The sequence below is a fragment of the Homalodisca vitripennis genome, chromosome X (genome assembly GCF_021130785.1).
Source record: "Homalodisca vitripennis isolate AUS2020 chromosome X, UT_GWSS_2.1, whole genome shotgun sequence".
In the NCBI taxonomy this organism is placed as follows: domain Eukaryota; kingdom Metazoa; phylum Arthropoda; class Insecta; order Hemiptera; family Cicadellidae; genus Homalodisca; species Homalodisca vitripennis.
In genome coordinates, this window is record NC_060215.1 from 9,765,387 (window position 1) to 9,784,511 (window position 19,125).

The 19,125-nt window shown below is 34.0% G+C and overlaps 1 protein-coding gene across 8 annotated transcripts in view; it reads right to left on the minus strand.

Moving 5' to 3' along the window:
* Positions 1 to 19,125, minus strand: part of LOC124368664 (cAMP-regulated phosphoprotein 21) — a 103,184-nt gene that overhangs the window by 34,211 nt on the left and 49,848 nt on the right. For 7 of the 8 annotated variants that reach the window (XM_046825930.1, XM_046825929.1, XM_046825926.1 and 4 more), the window contains 6 exons: positions 18,554 to 18,672; positions 9,186 to 9,334; positions 8,077 to 8,204; positions 7,127 to 7,240; positions 5,331 to 5,457; positions 3,294 to 3,413 (listed from right to left, as the gene is read on the minus strand). In XM_046825930.1, the coding sequence (XP_046681886.1) occupies positions 3,294 to 3,413; positions 5,331 to 5,457; positions 7,127 to 7,240; positions 8,077 to 8,204; positions 9,186 to 9,334; positions 18,554 to 18,672 (757 nt within the window). The remainder of the gene's footprint in view (positions 1 to 3,293; positions 3,414 to 5,330; positions 5,458 to 7,126; positions 7,241 to 8,076; positions 8,205 to 9,185; positions 9,335 to 18,553; positions 18,673 to 19,125) is intronic. The other variant, XM_046825927.1, reaches the window with a different exon arrangement.

A 19,125-nucleotide genomic window follows, 5' to 3' on the forward strand; every position in this document is an offset into this window, starting at 1 on the left:
ATAGAACCTATAATGGTGGCAGGTTAATCAGTATGTAATGGAGAGAGAGGTCAATAGAACGTATAATGGTGACAGGTTAATCAGTATGTAATGTAGAGAGAGGTCAATAGAACCTATAACGGTGGCAGGTTAATCAGTATGTAATGGAGAAAGAGGTCAATAGAACATATAATGGTGACAGGTTAATCAGTATGTAATGTAGAGAGAGGTCAATAGAACCTATAATGGTGGCAGGTTAATCAGCATGTAATGGAGAGAGAGGTCAATAGAACGTATAATGGTGGCAGGTTAATCAGTATGTAATGTAGAGAGAGGTCAATAGAACCTATAACGGTGGCAGGTTAATCAGTATGTAATGGAGAAAGAGGTCAATAGAACCTATAATGGTGGCAGGTTAATCAGTATGTAATGGAGAGAGAGGCAATAGAACATATAATGGTGACAGGTTAATCAGTATGTAATGTAGAGAGAGGTCAATAGAACCTATAATGGTGACAGGTTAATCAGTATGTAATGGAGAGAGAGGTCAATAGAACGTATAATGGTGACAGGTTAATCAGTATGTAATGGAGAGAGAGGCAATAGAACATATAATGGTGACAGGTTAATCAGTATGTAATGTAGAGAGAGGTCAATAGAACCTATAATGGTGACAGGTTAATCAGTATGTAATGGAGAGAGAGGTCAATAGAACGTATAATGGTGACAGGTTAATCAGTATGTAATGTAGAGAGAGGTCAATAGAACCTATAACGGTGGCAGGTTAATCAGTATGTAAAGGAGAGAGAGGTCAATAGAACGTATAATGGTGGCAGGTTAATCAGTATGTAATGTAGAGAGAGGTCAATAGAACCTATAATGGTGGCAGGTTAATCAGTATGTAATGGAGAGAGAGGTCAATAGAACATATAATGGTGGCAGGTTAATCAGTATGTAATGGAGAGAGAGGTCAATAGAACATATAATGGTGGCAGGTTAATCAGTATGTAATGTAGAGAGAGGTCAATAGAACATATAATGGTGGCAGGTTAATCAGTATGTAATGTAGAGAGAGGTCAATAGAACATATAATGGTGGCAGGTTAATCAGTATGTAATGGAGAGAGAGGTCAATAGAACATATAATGGTGGCAGGTTAATCAGTATGTAATGTAGAGAGAGGTCAATAGAACATATAATGGTGGCAGGTTAATCAGTATGTAATGGAGAGAGAGGTCAATAGAACCTATAATGGTGGCAGGTTAATCAGTATGTAATGGAGAGAGAGGTCAATAGAACATATAATGGTGGCAGGTTAATCAGTATGTAATGTAGAGAGAGGTCAATAGAACATATAATGGTGGCAGGTTAATCAGTATGTAATGGAGAGAGAGGTCAATAGAACATATAATGGTGGCAGGTTAATCAGTATGTAATGTAGAGAGAGGTCAATAGAACATATAATGGTGGCAGGTTAATCAGTATGTAATGTAGAGAGAGGTCAATAGAACATATAATGGTGGCAGGTTAATCAGTATGTAATGGAGAGAGAGGTCAATAGAACATATAATGGTGGCAGGTTAATCAGTATGTAATGGAGAGAGAGGTCAATAGAACATATAATGGTGGCAGGTTAATCAGTATGTAATGTAGAGAGAGGTCAATAGAACATATAATGGTGGCAGGTTAATCAGTATGTAATGTAGAGAGAGGTCAATAGAACATATAATGGTGGCAGGTTAATCAGTATGTAATGTAGAGAGAGGTCAATAGAACATATAATGGTGGCAGGTTAATCAGTATGTAATGGAGAGAGAGGTCAATAGAACATATAATGGTGGCAGGTTAATCAGTATGTAATGGAGAGAGAGGTCAATAGAACATATAATGGTGGCAGGTTAATCAGTATGTAATGTAGAGAGAGGTCAATAGAACATATAATGGTGGCAGGTTAATCAGTATGTAATGGAGAGAGAGGTCAATAGAACATATAATGGTGGCAGGTTAATCAGTATGTAATGGTAGAGAGAGGTCAATAGAACATATAATGGTGACAGGTTAATCAGTATGTAATGTAGAGAGAGGTCAATAGAACATATAATGGTGGTAGGTTAATCAGTATGTAATGTAGAGAGAGGTCAATAGAACATATAATGGTGGTAGGTTAATCAGTATGTAATGTAGAGAGAGGTCAATAGAACATATAATGTTGGTAGGTTAATCAGTATGTAATGTAGAGAGAGGTCAATAGAACATATAATGGTGACAGGTTAATAAACAGTGTGTAAAAAAGGTATTGAAACTGTATTATAGCTTCTTAGCTATGAAACTTATACTTGTAGAACTTCTCACTTTGCTTTAAGCTGTTAGTTGTACATTTTCATGACCTTTTCATGAACTCTGAATACTCAGACGATGTCCAGGCCAGGAGTTGATCAACAATTTTTAATATAAGCATACATTGAGTTTGGTAAAAAATAAAGTTATATTTAAATCAACTTAAATACAACAAGTGAGACTTCCAAACTTGATTATTAGACGTTCAACAGTGGGTGGGGGTGGGGGGGAGAAAATGTAGTTCCAGCGTTGTACACATACACTGTCTGAATAATACCCTTCCCCCCTACATATCCAGGAACTGGAACTGCCCCCCCCCCCCTAGGTGTATAGTTCTAACCTTTCGATATGACCAAGCTCTGAAAATACAACCCCCATTACTAGTGGGAGAGGGAGGAGTATTATTCCAGTCCCTGGACGTGACCAAACTGTTATATTAAACCCCACCTGAGGAGTGACACCACAACCTCTGGGACACAGTTCCAGGGAGGGGAGCAATGCCTGTGCTCCATTTTAGCTTTTAAAACTAGGAAAACTTTTAGAACTTTTATTGATAAAATGAGTAACCATGATACAAAAGACAAAAATAGCACTTTTTTATAACATTCATTTACCACTTTAGCTTTTGATCAACATATGTTTCTCTTATTTCTTGAACCCGTTGAAGTATTTTGGTTTAGAGGATTTGTGGATTAGCAGGATTCTACAATTTAAATAAAGTTAACTGATACATTAAAAACAAACCACTCACTTTTATATATGTTTGTGTTTTTATAAATAAACTGACTGAGGAAGACATATTTTACAGCTACTACAGCTGTCCATGTATCTTGACCCGCAGTGAAGCTGTCCATTATTTTCTTAATCTGTATTTTTCAATTAAATGATTGGGATGAACATCTATTTTCTGTTTCTCACTGTTAATATCATCTCCAAATATATAAATTGACATTATAGAAAACATTCAGGTTTACTTACCTGTATGAGGTAGTTGAGGTGTCGGATGGTACTCTAGAGGAGGTTGAGGTGGGGGTGGACGGTTCATCACTTGTGTGGCAGGGAGCGATGATAACAAAGAGTCCTGTCGCTCCGCACTCACTGAAACAGTTTATAAATAATAAACATTACAAAGTAAAATTACTATGAATATTTATTATGCTTTTGGAGATCTATAAAGCTCTGTTCAGTTGTCTCTGCAGGTTTTACCGCAGTTGCAGCACAACCATATGACCATTAGTCACTTTCATTATCACTATGTGTGTATATCACTAAGTGGCACTGCACAAGGGAGGTGTATGGCTCGGGGGTCATGATGTATTGGTGTCCGGGATGAGGTGGTGATTTTAATGCATTGTCTGGGATTGTTATCAGATCGTTTCTTCAGAACTAACAATGTCACTGTTAGGTTCCAGGTCATGAGGGGTCTTGGGGAAAGAAAGGTCTGATGCCTTGGCCAATCTGGGCACGGCATCTGACACGACAGGGTATCAACAGTTCTGTAGGTTAACCCTTTGACGTGGTTTGATGTTTTATAGACACGGTGCCTCACGACCCCACTATGTGGTTCGATGTTCATATAATGCCAGCCATGCAATTCAGTTGAAACCTACAGCAACAGTGGGTGTCCTAAATGAGCTCTCTGCACATGATAGATATCAAGTCAGGATGGCTGAGTGGTCTAAGGCAGCACTACTCTCAGATGTGGGAGTTAGCCTTGGAGTCACGAGTTCGATTCCCAAGCTTGACGTACACATATGAGTCACTAGCCTGTGGTAAAGCCGGTAGGAGGACCCACCTTAAATTAACAGAGGTTGCCTTGGGTGGAAGTTGATGGCATCAGTGATTTTCTTATATAAGTGTACCTGTCCCAAAACATCTGTTTTGCATTTAAGTTTTTTTTGCTCTACAAGACATTGTTTATTGAATCATGATCATAATAATAGCTTTTAAGAGATAAAAAACCGTTTATACTACAATAACCATTTATACACTATAAGTATCATGTCAAAGAGTTAAGCAACACCTGCTGTTTGACTGCCCTGTCATAGTTAAGGAATGTTGTGCCACCTTTGGCACTCTAGACAAGGGTAGAAAATTTCCCCACGAGGACTTTATTGGTTATTTTCAGCGCAAGAGGACCTGTGATTACCATCTCTATTCAGTGATGAAGACCTGGCTTAAAACGTAGCACTTCGTTAGTGACACTGAACTTCACACTGACGTTGACCGGTGTTCAGATCTCAGACAATGGATTTCTTAAAAATTGGAATGGAAAAACTTGTGTCATGGTATGATTAGTGCCTCAGTTTGAACGGGGATTAAATTACAAAACAAGTTATGAATGTAGCTTTCAAATTTATATAACACAAGTATATCCTTTGACTTAGTTAATTTTTTATTTCAAAACGAATGTTACTTTCTGGGCAATAAGTTTAACAATTTTGATTGAATTTGTAGACATACTTCTTATAATTCATGCTCAGATAGTGTATAATAAATTACCTTGGACCTGAACACTTTAATTTACAAATATATGTTTTACAGAAAAGGTAAAAACACTATAGTAAATAGTGAATAATTACATAACAAACCCAATAATCATTTTGAAAAAGCTGATGGAGTATATTATTTTTGTGCAATATTGAAATATACCAATAAGCAATACTTTAATGTCAGTATGAAATAAATAATATAGACATTTGAAATGTTTGAATGATTTTGAAACTAAATAACTCATATCAAAGCAAAACACTTTAGGATACTAGAGTTATGTGTCACTTTTGAATAACAATTTGAAAACAACTAAACAAGAATATTTTACAACTTTTAAATTCCATTCTTTAAGCCAGATATAGAGTAAAAATACTTTAGAGCCTGTTATTAGTATTCATGTTACAAAAATAATGTTTACTGTTATTACATTCAATATTACTACATACATATAATTTGAACAAAAAAAAAAGAAATTGTTAATAAATTAAATTTTTTATTGACTTAGAAAGTATAATGGCTTACCAGAGCTCGAGGAGAATGTAGCGGGTTTCGATGATGATTGAGATCCAACAGCGATCTCAAACTTTGGTGGATTTTCGGGATCAAAGTGGTATACAGTACCATCTAAGTTTGTAAACGGACGTCCAGTCTAAGACAGAGAAAAACATTTGAAAAATAACAATCAATAATTAAAATACACCTACTTTAACTAATTACTGTACTGTCATTGTTTAATGGATATATTAAACAAATGGATAGCCTAGAAGACTTCATGATCAGAATCAATATAAGAAAAATATTAACAATTACTGATTCATACAATGTACAAGTAACCAAAGTAGTATATTTTCTCATTCATACTATGCATGACATATCTGGTCAGAGATTATTGAAAAATATTAAATTAAAACTAAAGGACTTTAATGTCAAAGTATTATTAACTATGATAAAAATCTGGTTTCATTAGTTATGCAATCTTGCTCACAATGCATAACAAGAAAGATATCAAAACATCCAAGATGATTAGAGAAGATATAACACACAACTCCAGTGTAAAATGCCAATCAAATAAATACTCCAACAAACCAAGTTAGTGTGGGGGGGGGGGGGCAGTATTAATCAAACCCGTACATGTCAATGAAGAAGGTAAACACTACAGTTGTAGCTGAATTAGATGTAAATTTTAAACTGAAAAATCTACAGAAGATGAATTTTATTGTTACAAAATAGCTTGAAGAAAATGAATTGCTGAGGATTTGAAATAGAAGATCTACATTTTATTTTATTTATTATGTATGTTTTTTATACATTATCGTATAAGTAAGCAAAGGGACATACAGATATAATGTTAAAATTTAATGTTTAAATGTTCATTAGTCTGTTCATAAAGTTGACTAAGTTGTTAAAAAGGATATTATATTGCAGCAGCCAGCACTGAAGTTATCTTCTAAACTGTTTCCTGTCGGTCATTTTTTAAGTCCCTTGGAAGGGCATTCCCTAACTCGGCTCCAACATGCACTGCAGAGGCTATCAGTTTGTGTACAGGTAAATGGGGTGCCGGTTGCTACTGCTTCCGGTGACTCCAGATGGAGCTAGAGAGTTTCAGAAAATGGAGATTCACCACAGTGAATATTTTTAACTCTCCAAAGGCTTGTATACAGGATTTTCTTTGTTAGAGATTCATGAGAATTCTGACAGCACTTTTTTAGTCGATAAGGAATTGCTGTAAGTTCTTCTTCTTCTATGGGGCGGCCTACTGCCATGCACTTAAGCCTCAAGGGCCTTTTGCACACTCTGGAAGCACACCATGAGGCCTACCAGCCTATGATTTCAGCAGTTCCACAAACCGCTCATCCTGCTCATCCACAATATTAATAAACAATCCTAGTGTTTTAGTTTGAAATTGAATGACTTAACAATAACGGACAATCATGACTTAAAATGTTCTATTGCCAGGCAACGATCTATTTGGAAAGATGGTTTCAAACAAAGTAACTGAATATAACGGAATAGGTGCACAAAATATACATGCAGACCGCAAATTATAATGAACTTAATGATCAACTCTGCTTCAATGTAAAGGGGTAAATTATAAACAATATAGTACAGCACTGAGCAGCAGGTTCTCCATTAGGAAAATTAAAAAGGCATATTATATGATGCTGGTAAATAATCAACATGCCATGCATAAAGCTCGACTATTATAAAGGTAATAAATGAAAGTTGTAGTAATTTTATAACGGTAAAATCACAAAAATGAAAACTAAAGTGCATGACCGGGTGGTGAGTCCGGGAGTGGGTAAGTGAGGCTACTGGACCTGAGGATTTATGAGAACTGAGCCCGGGGGCACGGAGGCCATGTTAGTCACTGCCCACATGACTGTAGGCTCTGGTTCGGGCTCTGGGGATACAGCATTGCTCTGGCTGGACAACTGTAACAACACAGCTGGACGACAACTTCTCATACCACAACTGACATCTGTTATCTCACCGCTTCTTTCTTCAGTATAATAAAGCATATTGACAGTATTATAACCCACCTTGACATAGCTAGTCACATTTACAATTACCGTTGAATAGTACATTAAACTTTTCTTAGATATTCATTTACTTTTTATATGCCTTTAAATAGGAATTGATCAATCCTATAAATATTGAGTCTGACTTTAATATCCGAATGGTTTTAATCTTTAATGTGATTTACGAGTTCTATTCTGATTCATTATACGGTATAACGCATATTAATGTCCAATCTTTATAACCACAAATGTTTGTACGCTCAAGTTTGTAATAATAAATTAATCTATTCACACAAGTGGTGTCCGTTGACAATTAGCTATTACGAAATTCACAAAAAAATTACGTGTGCCTTGGTTGTAAATAAACTGATACATTAACAGCTCTTTAATGATTTTTCTTTTCATAAAAATTATACTATTACTGTTAATAGTTTTCTTGACACTTTTTGTTACTAATTTCCCAATTTAATAATTTTTAAGTTCAACCTAAAATAAAATATATACACATAATGAATTAGTAGTTTCACAGATAATAATAGTTATGTTAATTGAGAAATATAACTGTTAGACATGGAATAGATAACTATTTTACTAGTAAGATCAACATTAATCCAGATACTGGAATCTGAAAAGAAGTAAAAACAAATTTTTAACAACAGGAAAATGTCACAGCCTTATTTTTACATCGAACTCTTGTCAGAACCCCAATGTATAAAATATTACGCTGATATATTTTATATAAGACTGACCTGGGTCGTCAAATGTGGAGTGGCAGATGGTGAAGGGGTCGCACTCAAGGTGGCATCGGAGCGCTGAGACTGGCTCTTGTAGCCAGAGCTAGACGGACTCACACGTGAGCTTACACTGCTACCAGAGTCTGGAACATGACATTTTTAAACGTGTATTTCTCCAGAATCTTCTCAATCACATACTACTTATTCAACTTATAATGACAATTTCAGATGTAATTCAACTAGCTTCCACCCTAGAAGGATAAATATCAGATAAAAACAGTTTAAATAAAAAATACTGTTGATATCTGACTAATTCGTACTTACTACATAATTTTAAAAATACTAACATTTTCATTAAATTTCATTTAATCAAAATACCAAGCTTGGTTGTACCAAATCTAATATGTATTTTATCTGAGTACTTGATTCAATCCAAAAGTTGGCGAGGACTTATGTACCTTACCTGCTGAGTAACAATGTGGCACAGTTACAAACAAACAATCACAGAACAAACATTTAATCTGACCCAACAGATTTTATAATCAATGCAAATAAATTATTACAGTAGTCAAAGAAGCCTCAAAAACCAGAATTATAATTATTTTTAATGAATTTTGAAAATTTTTATAGGGGAACTAATGATCAAGTCACAAGCAAAGATGCACGATGTCGTGGACAATAACTGTTTGGGGACGATGCTGGTAAAAACATATAATTTATTTTCTTCCGGGTAGCAACTGTACTTGATACATCTGTAACTGTCACGCATGTTTGTTTGAGTACTTAAAATAACTAACATTTGTATACTGACTTTGCTCAATCATCTTCTGGAGCTTCTGTGTTATCTTATGTGTGTTTTTAGGTGACAGTTTATGTAAACTTGGTTGTGTTTCGACTCTGTGTGTACAGTCTTTTCTAGCTTGTGGTGTTTACACGTTAGTTATTTTGCTTCCTCATGAATTGGAGATTGCACTCCAGACCTCAAACTGTAGAGTCTTGTTATTAATGATGGATAATATCATGATATCCTGTAAGATTTGGAAATTATGGACTGTCAAAAATTAAATTTTATAAAAAAATTGTCAACGTTTAGAGAAACTTATTGATGATGGATGACTGCTCACCTTGTTTGGTCAGTGTCTTCGCAGAGCCATTGGTAGAACTCTGGTCGTAGCCTCCAAAACTATTGGATTTGCTAATGCTTCCACGCAGGGAGTTGGCACGAAGTGTATCCTTACTCTCGTAAGATTCAACTTTTGTTAGTCTTGACTGCCTGTGTAAACATGTGCACTCATTCAAAGTGAATTCCAAAATAATCAACATAGAATTTAGTGTGTATAGATAGTGTGCTCATGGAAATCATGTAAATTTATTCAATAATAAAATTTTTGAACATATATATATATATATATATATATATATATATATATAAAACAGTCAAAAGTCAAAGTCAAAATATCTTCATTACATCATCGTCAAGATGAGAATGGTGTCACAGAGAATTTACAATACACAAGAACAATACAGGTCCAACCAGGTCAATACAATACGGGTTAATGATCGAAAAATTAACCCATATATAAACCCCCTCCCGTTTAATTATATATATATATATATATATATATATATATATATTGTATAATATGAATATAAAACCTGCAGAGAGATGTTGCAGTATAGCTGGAAACATGCCATGTAAGAGGTGACAATATGACGATTTATTTATGCTATATTATAATATTTAAATACTTTTATTACAGTACAAAAGTTAGAAAACATGTAGGTTAAAAAACAGAATATCTTTACAGACACAGAATAGACCTTTATGGTTTACAGATCTTAAACTATGAACATACGTTTAATATGAAAATTGTATTAACTCAAATAATTCCTGTATCCTAGAACTTTTACAACCAATTTACTTCTTTTGAGATACAATCTCAAAACATGCTCTAATGTAGCCAATAACAGAGTTAAGAGAAGAATGTTGAAGAATTAATTTTTAGTTTTGTTTCCAATAAAAGGAATATTAAAACAAACTAAACCAAATAGAAAATACATATGCCCAATAAAAGGCCAGAAGAAACATACACTAATCATAAAAAAGTTAAGGTTAGACACAGAAAATTAAATACCCGGTCATAGAACCTAAACTAACAGCTGGGGTAGGGTACCATGATACAAGAAACATGAAGACTTACACAAATGTAAAAAGCAAAACAGAAATAAATTTAAAATCCTCAAGACAAAAGCCACTTTTTGTTCTGATAGTAAAGGAAGGAGAGTGTACAGTAAAACAGAAAAGAAGTAATGGAAAAATTAGTACTATGGCAACTAATAGATTCTGAAATATTGGACAACAGAAGCCCTCTTAAAGGAAGAAATTATAGGCTATACAGCATTATTCAAGAGATATGTAAACAACCTGAAAGTAAAACTACTTTATTCAAGAAAACAAATGTAAATGTTTGTAATCACAGTGCCTTTCCCAAATGATCTACCAAACCTCTACAGAACTAAATTTATTGCATAACACCATCAGGGAATTGACTATCACGTTCCAAATTGTGTTCCTTGTTAATGTAGAGGATCTGACAAGAACTGGTTTTACAAAACAAGGACTGTACACAAACGAAATTGGAAAGTATAAACCTTACCAAAACCATTATTGCTGCTACAAATTGACACAACTTTCAAAATCCTGCAAAAACTCACCACAAAGATAAGCACAGCTAAGAGTTGGACAACAGGACAGAGGCAGTGCCTTTACGAGTGACACAAATCCTGAAGAGAAAAGAGAATACGAGCCTGCTTCAGGTCCACATTGATATCGCACTTAGCTGTAGCGGGAGCTCCTCTTGTGTGAGGTGAACGACCTGAGATAGCGATGTAGCAACCCATATGCCCAGAGATGATAAGTGAATTCGTGGTGGACTTCATTACGTTTGCTCTTGTGAGACCATTTTGTTCTCCTTGCAAAAAACACGTGTATTTCGTTTTAGCAGATGATTTCAATATAAATGTACTGGAAAATAACAAGATCACCAATTATTTCAAGATAAAATTTAAATAAAATGAAATGAAAAATTAATTTATCCAGAAGAGAATTTAGAACTGTTGAGTTCTCTCTACCATGTGTCTTAAAAAATTAACAAACATATTTATATTGAATAATTAAACTTAATTCCAATTCTTAAAAATTAAAAAACTTAAAATCATCAAGAAATAATTAAAAAATAAACATATTTCCACTCATATGTACACATCATCACACTTGCTTTCATTCAACTTGTACTGAAGTACCGAGAATGCTAGAATTAAATTAGAAAGCTCTACAGCCATGTCATCAATGACTATGTATAGTAATTAATTAAAAATTTGGCAATGCAAGCATTATTATAACATACAGCAGTAGATATGAAGCCCTGCAAAGACCCTGTTAATCATCAAAGAAGTTTGCTTAGTCTGTCTACAGTGTTTTTCAATAAAGAGGCTACAATGTGTAAACAAATAAAATGGAATATACTTCATTATTTGTTAGGTGGTACGTAGTTACAGTTTCATATTCATAAGTGATCTACAAAATAGATAAATTTGGGAATTAATGTTATAGGGAATCTACTGCTCTAACTAATACATATATTTTTAGGTATTTTCAAAGCTTTCATTATGCATTTGAGTTTCTAGGTTATGTGGAAAATGTGTTATAATGTAGCACCCTTCTACTGGATTTTTGTATACTAACATGTGTTGTGGTAATAATGTTTTAATTTTAGTTCTGGTGTTCTATGAGTAACTCCTTTCTAATTCAAGGTAAGATTGTGCCATACCATGTGTTGCATAACAGGCTTTGCTAAGGTTGCAAGCTAAATTTAAAACTTATATAGCTCCTTTCTAATTCAAGGTAAGATTGTGCCATACCATGTGCTGCATAACAGGCTTTACTAAGGTTGCAAGCTAAATTTAAAGACTTATATAGCTCCTTTCTAATTCAAGGTAAGATTGTGCCATACCATGTGCTGCATAACAGGCTTTGCTAAGGTTGCAAGCTAAATTTAAAACTTATATAGCTCCTTTCTAATTCAAGGTAAGATTGTGCCATACCATGTGCTGCATAACAGGCTTTACTAAGGTTGCAAGCTAAATTTAAAACTTATATAGCTCCTTTCTAATTCAAGGTAAGATTGTGCCATACCATGTGTTGCATAACAGGCTTTGCTAAGGTTGCAAGCTAAATTTAAAACTTATATAGCTCCTTTCTAATTCAAGGTAAGATTGTGCCATACCATGTGTTGCATAACAGGCTTTGCTAAGGTTGCAAGCTAAATTTAAAACTTATATAGCTCCTTTCTAATTCAAGGTAAGATTGTGCCATACCATGTGTTGCATAACAGGCTTTGCTAAGGTTGCAAGCTAAATTTAAAACTTATATAGCTCCTTTCTAATTCAAGGTAAGATTGTGCCATACCATGTGTTGCATAACAGGCTTTGCTAAGGTTTCAAGCTAAATTTAAAACTTATATAGCTCCTTTCTAATTCAAGGTAAGATTGTGCCATACCATGTGTTGCATAACAGGCTTTGCTAAGGTTGCAAGCTAAATTTAAAACTTATATAGCTCCTTTCTAATTCAAGGTAAGATTGTGCCATACCATGTGTTGCATAACAGGCTTTGCTAAGGTTGCAAGCTAAATTTAAAACTTATATAGCTCCTTTCTAATTCAAGGTAAGATTGTGCCATACCATGTGTTGCATAACAGGCTTTGCTAAGGTTGCAAGCTAAATTTAAAACTTATATAGCTCCTTTCTAATTCAAGGTAAGATTGTGCCATACCATGTGCTGCATAACAGGCTTTACTAAGGTTGCAAGCTAAATTTAAAACTTATATAGCTCCTTTCTAATTCAAGGTAAGATTGTGCCATACCATGTGTTGCATAACAGGCTTTGCTAAGGTTGCAAGCTAAATTTAAAACTTATATAGCTCCTTTCTAATTCAAGGTAAGATTGTGCCATACCATGTGCTGCATAACAGGCTTTACTAAGGTTGCAAGCTAAATTTAAAACTTGTATAGCTCCTTTCTAATTCAAGGTAAGATTGTGCCATACCATGTGTTGCATAACAGGCTTTGCTAAGGTTGCAAGCTAAATTTAAAACTTATATAGCTCCTTTCTAATTCAAGGTAAGATTGTGCCATACCATGTGTTGCATAACAGGCTTTGCTAAGGTTGCAAGCTAAATTTAAAACTTATATAGCTCCTTTCTAATTCAAGGTAAGATTGTGCCATACCATGTGTTGCATAACAGGCTTTGCTAAGGTTGCAAGCTAAATTTAAAACTTATATAGCTCCTTTCTAATTCAAGGTAAGATTGTGCCATACCATGTGTTGCATAACAGGCTTTGCTAAGGTTGCAAGCTAAATTTAAAACTTATATAGCTCCTTTCTAATTCAAGGTAAGATTGTGCCATACCATGTGTTGCATAACAGGCTTTGCTAAGGTTGCAAGCTAAATTTAAAACTTATATAGCTCCTTTCTAATTCAAGGTAAGATTGTGCCATACCATGTGTTGCATAACAGGCTTTGCTAAGGTTGCAAGCTAAATTTAAAACTTATATAGCTCCTTTCTAATTCAAGGTAAGATTGTGCCATACCATGTGTTGCATAACAGGCTTTGCTAAGGTTGCAAGCTAAATTTAAAACTTATATAGCTCCTTTCTAATTCAAGGTAAGATTGTGCCATACCATGTGTTGCATAACAGGCTTTGCTAAGGTTGCAAGCTAAATTTAAAACTTATATAGCTCCTTTCTAATTCAAGGTAAGATTGTGCCATACCATGTGTTGCATAACAGGCTTTGCTAAGGTTGCAAGCTAAATTTAAAACTTATATAGCTCCTTTCTAATTCAAAGTAAGATTGTGCCATACCATGTGCTGCATAACAGGCTTTACTAAGGTTGCAAGCTAAATTTAAAACTTATATAGCTCCTTTCTAATTCAAGGTAAGATTGTGCCATACCATGTGTTGCATAACAGGCTTTGCTAAGGTTGCAAGCTAAATTTAAAACTTATATAGCTCCTTTCTAATTCAAGGTAAGATTGTGCCATACCATGTGTTGCATAACAGGCTTTGCTAAGGTTGCAAGCTAAATTTAAAACTTATATAGCTCCTTTCCGTCCTGCAGACAGATAGACAGACATCATCAAGGAACAAAATCACGTTCCAAATTGTGTTCCTTGTTAATCTAGAGGATCTGACAAGAACTGGTTTTACAAAACAAGGACTGTAAACAAACGAAATTGGAAAGTATAAACCTTACCCTTACATTCATACAGAAAATAAATATTTATATTCCCCCGGTAGACAACAGAAAAACTGTGTCAATCTACTGAGTGACCTACAATGACACTCTGCCACATTCCATGGTTGAACATGCACCATCATGGAACTCAATCTTGTCTAGAAATGAAGTTTTATGCAAAATTCTAAGCGTACAGATGAAATGTTTCTCGAGATATCTTGACGCATGATTCTTTAACTTGGATTTTATAGCAGTAATGAAATAATAACAGTTTCCGTAAGTTAGCGAGGGTACTACAATGCAAGAGTGCGCTGAAGTCAAATATTGTCACCGACTTTTAACATTGACTCCAGTCTATCATACTTTCTTTTTATTCTATGAATAAAAACATACAGTTAATTATCACTTGTAAAAATCTCATATGGTTAAACAAACATGTTGGGCTTTATATCTCGATTCTCTAGAGGCATCAATAATCCTTCTGCCCTACGTTCTCTCTATTGTTCGTTGGTAGGACAACTCTTGGAGTATGCCAGTCCTGTGTGGTCTCCTTATACAGTTGGTGCCAGGACTAGACTTGAGGCCCTCCAGCGACGCTTCATTCGTCTGGTCGGTGTGAGGATTGGCTACAACTATCCTGATGTTCCCGTGGAAGCATTAAATGCATAACTTAATATTCCAACTCTGTCTTTGCGCCGTGATGTAGCAGATGTACTCATGTTGTGGAAGTTAGTTGGCGCCCATGTGCAGTGCCCAGATCTTCTCGCTGGAATTGGTATCAGGATCCCTGTAAACACCAGATCTAGTGGGCTTTTCAGCCGCAAGTACCACTCCACGAACTACGACTTCAACAGTCCACTGGCAAGATTTGTTCGCCTGGGGAATCGTGTTGCATCAGAGTGCGATTTTTTCGCTGATGGCCTACATCAAATCAGAAAGCGGGCCACTTATGTTTTGTCTCAACACACTTAAAATCCCCTGTAACTTTAAGACTGTTTCATTTTTTAGCTTTTGCTATTTTGTATTTTTTATTATGTTCTGCTCTACTGCAAGGTACATTTCATTTAATTTCGACTTTTTGCATCATTGGTGTATTTATATTATTTTGGTTATTGTTATTTACGTGTACTTGTTGTTGTTATACTATTCTATTTTATACATTGTTGTTAATTCTATTGTACGTTGGTCTATTTCATAATATATTGTTGATTTTTATATGATATTAGTGTATAACTAAACTTTCTTGTTGTGATGGACAGTTATTGGGACTTGGAATCGATCATTGTCATATTGTGTTGTGTTCTGCCATTGCTAGCTCTGTATTATTTTATACTAGTTGTACTTTTTACTGCACTATATACACTGTACTGCCATCTTATTGCATATTGAATGCCATTGCTAGCTCTGTATTATTTTATACTAGTTGTACTTTTTACTGCACTATATACACTGTACTGCCATCTTATTGCATATTGAATGTAAATTGGCTGCTTGCCGTTAATAATAAATAAATAATAAATAAATAAATAAATAATAAATAAATAAACAAAGTTTATTCTCATTATCATCAAGGTTACGCATAAGACCAATGTAAAGATATTCGCTAACGATCAGCCAAATCCCATGGAGTGACTTGTACCATAATCGAACTGTGTTCCACATATAGAAATGAAGCTTCATGCAAAATCAAGTCTATAGATCAGTTCATTTTTGAGATATCGTGTGGACAGACAAGACAGAAATTGAATTTTCCAGCTCCACATGAGACAGGCTTAACTAATGATCAGCCCATAACTTCAAGATAGGATGTTTTATAAGTTAATAAAACTATAAATATGTATCGTCCGTAAACTGTTACAATATTTAAAATGTTTAAAACACTGAAGTTTATTTTTCCAACTAGCTCCAAAAGTATGGAGATTCCATATGTAATTGAGAGTGGATAATAAGATTAAAAACAAAATGTATTTTTAATCTTGTAACAATACACAAACATGAGACCATACAAGGCATTCATTTAACATGTCATTTAACATTCGTCAACAGAGTAGAAAGCATTCACTTTTAACCATTTACTTAACACTAACTTAAATCTATTCATTTCTACACTAAAAGCTCTCTGAGGTAGTTTATTAAATAATTTAATCTTCATGAAGATGTGGCTACTTATTGATTTTTCCAACCTTACTGAAACTTGATTAAGTAGTTATTCCTTGTATTGAGGGTATGAATATCTTGCCTAAATGTAAAATGGTACAAATTTTCCTTAACAATAACTAAACAAGAATAAATATACATACAAGGAAATGTCATTATTTGAAGTTCTTTAAAAATGGGCAAACATGACTTTCTTTCTGGTATAGATTTAATTGTCCTTAGAGCTTTCTTTTGCCAAATAAAAATTCTATCTGCATGACTGCTATTACCCCAAAGTGTAATTCCATACAGAAGATGAGAATTAAAAAAGGCATAGTAGGCTGTAATCAACATGGACAAGTTAACACAATTTTTTAGTTTTCTTAACAAGTAGATAACCCTAGATAACTTTTTACACAGACTATTAATATGTGAGCTCCAACTTAACCTGCTGTCTAGATTAATGCCAAGTAATTTAACAGGCTTACTACTTTAAACTACTTCCCAATTCAGAGAGAAAATTATTTTTTTCAGTTTTACTATTATTTACCATCAATCCATTTGATCTAAACCATTCTAGAGCCATACCCACAGAATTATTTTGTTTAGTTATCAAATTATCTAAAGTTTTGTCAAAGTTTAAGTGTTGTATCATCTGCATATAATACAGTTGGACATGGCATGTTAAATGATAAATCGTTCACAGCAAGTATAAAAAGGAAAGGTCCTAATACTGATTCTTGTGGAACTCCTTTCTCTATAATTTTAAAATCTGATTTTTTGTTATTTATTGTTACCATTTGTTTTCTTCCACTTAAATATGATTTTATTAAATTGATTTCTTTATTTTTAATTCCATAGTTTTGCAGTTTATCAATGAGTAGGATATGTGAAATACAATTGAATGCTTTTGTAAAGTCAATCAAGGTAGCAGAGGAGATTAGTTTATATTCAGTTTTCTAATACCTTTTCTACAATATTTTCTTGAGCCTTGATTGTGTTAAGACCTTTTATAAATCTGAATTGTTCTTTGCAAATGTACTCGTTTTCATAAAAATAATCATTTAATTGCTCTTTAATGCACCATTCAAATATTTTACTAAAAATAGGAATAAGAGAAATCGGCCGGTAACTTGAGGGGTTACATTTATCACCCTTTTTATACAATGGAACACTTTTTATACACTCTATGTTCACTTGTAAGTGATCCTGCCACATTCCTTATGTAGTACATAAATAGTAATGTACCCATAATTGATCCATTAGGAAGACAATGAGAGATTTTACACAGTTTTGAGTCAAATCCGGTCGGCTGCAATCGGCCTGTACGTGCTCGCTGGTGTGAACCACTCCATTTGATCAGGTATACTAAATTGTGCCCTGAACAATTGTCGCGATTAGGCTTGCGCAATTCTGCTCACATGTGAACCAGGCCGTATGACATAGTCACTGCGCTGATGCATGTTGATTCATTTAATCGCAAGTTGTGAGTTTAATCACACAGTTTGTAAATTAAATTCATGGTTTATTACAAGGTTTTTTTAACGAAATTCACTGCTTAATCACATTTTCACGGTCGGATGGGGATCCTGAATCAGTGATATGTCATCAAATCAACAAGAGTGTTTATTTTTACAAGTTACGATTGGATTTATAACTTTTTTAATGTGATTAATTTTAAATGACAGAATGGCTACTTTGCTTTCTCTAACCACCAAACAATCATTTGGATTTATTCAAGATATTGTGCACAATTGATAGAGTAGTCACTAAATATTCCATTAATGTTGCTTCTTAATGCTTTGCCACACAGCGTTTGGAATAAATTTCCAACTCTGTTATTCTCTGATCAAAAACCTCTTTTCTACAGTCTCTTACTTTTTTCTAAAAATTATATTATGGCTCCTTATAACTGTCTTATAAACAAATTTGCAATTGTTAAGTAGATAACTTGTCATTTCTATTTTACAAAAATAGACAGAAAAAGTATAACATTACGGTATAAGAACTTCTTCTTTGCTAAAGGTAATAGAAAAAATTATAAATCTGAATATTTACCTGTTTGGATGGAGCTTGTTGGGTGATTCATCAGAATTTGTGGTATTTGTTTGGGTGCTCCAAGTTAACAATGGCCAACGCAGATTTTCTGTTGAGCCTCCTTCTTCGGACTGCCCTTCCTAGAACAAAACACATACATACACTCATACACTAGCAGTATACTGCTGTCCATTTATACTTATAAATCCAAATACTAACTGATGAAAGTTTCTATCCAAAATTTAGAAAATATTTATGCAATAAATAATACAAAAAACTAACATATTTTCTTCCTGATGTCTAATAATACAATTGTGAACAATAATTTTATCTGATTAGAGATTGTCATTTTCGTAAGATTATTGCGATCAACAGTAACATTTCAGCAAAAGAATGAATTGGATGTAAAAGTTAAAAAATTTTATTTCACTTGAAGACATCAAAATTTGATTTACATGTTTTGGTAGTTTCATGTAATTATCATATTTAAGGTTTTCAAGCTTAGAAACTGTAGAGATTTTGCAGAGTCCATTTTTCACACTTTATTTATATAGGATAAATTTGACTATTTAGTCAAATAATTTTTATTTAAG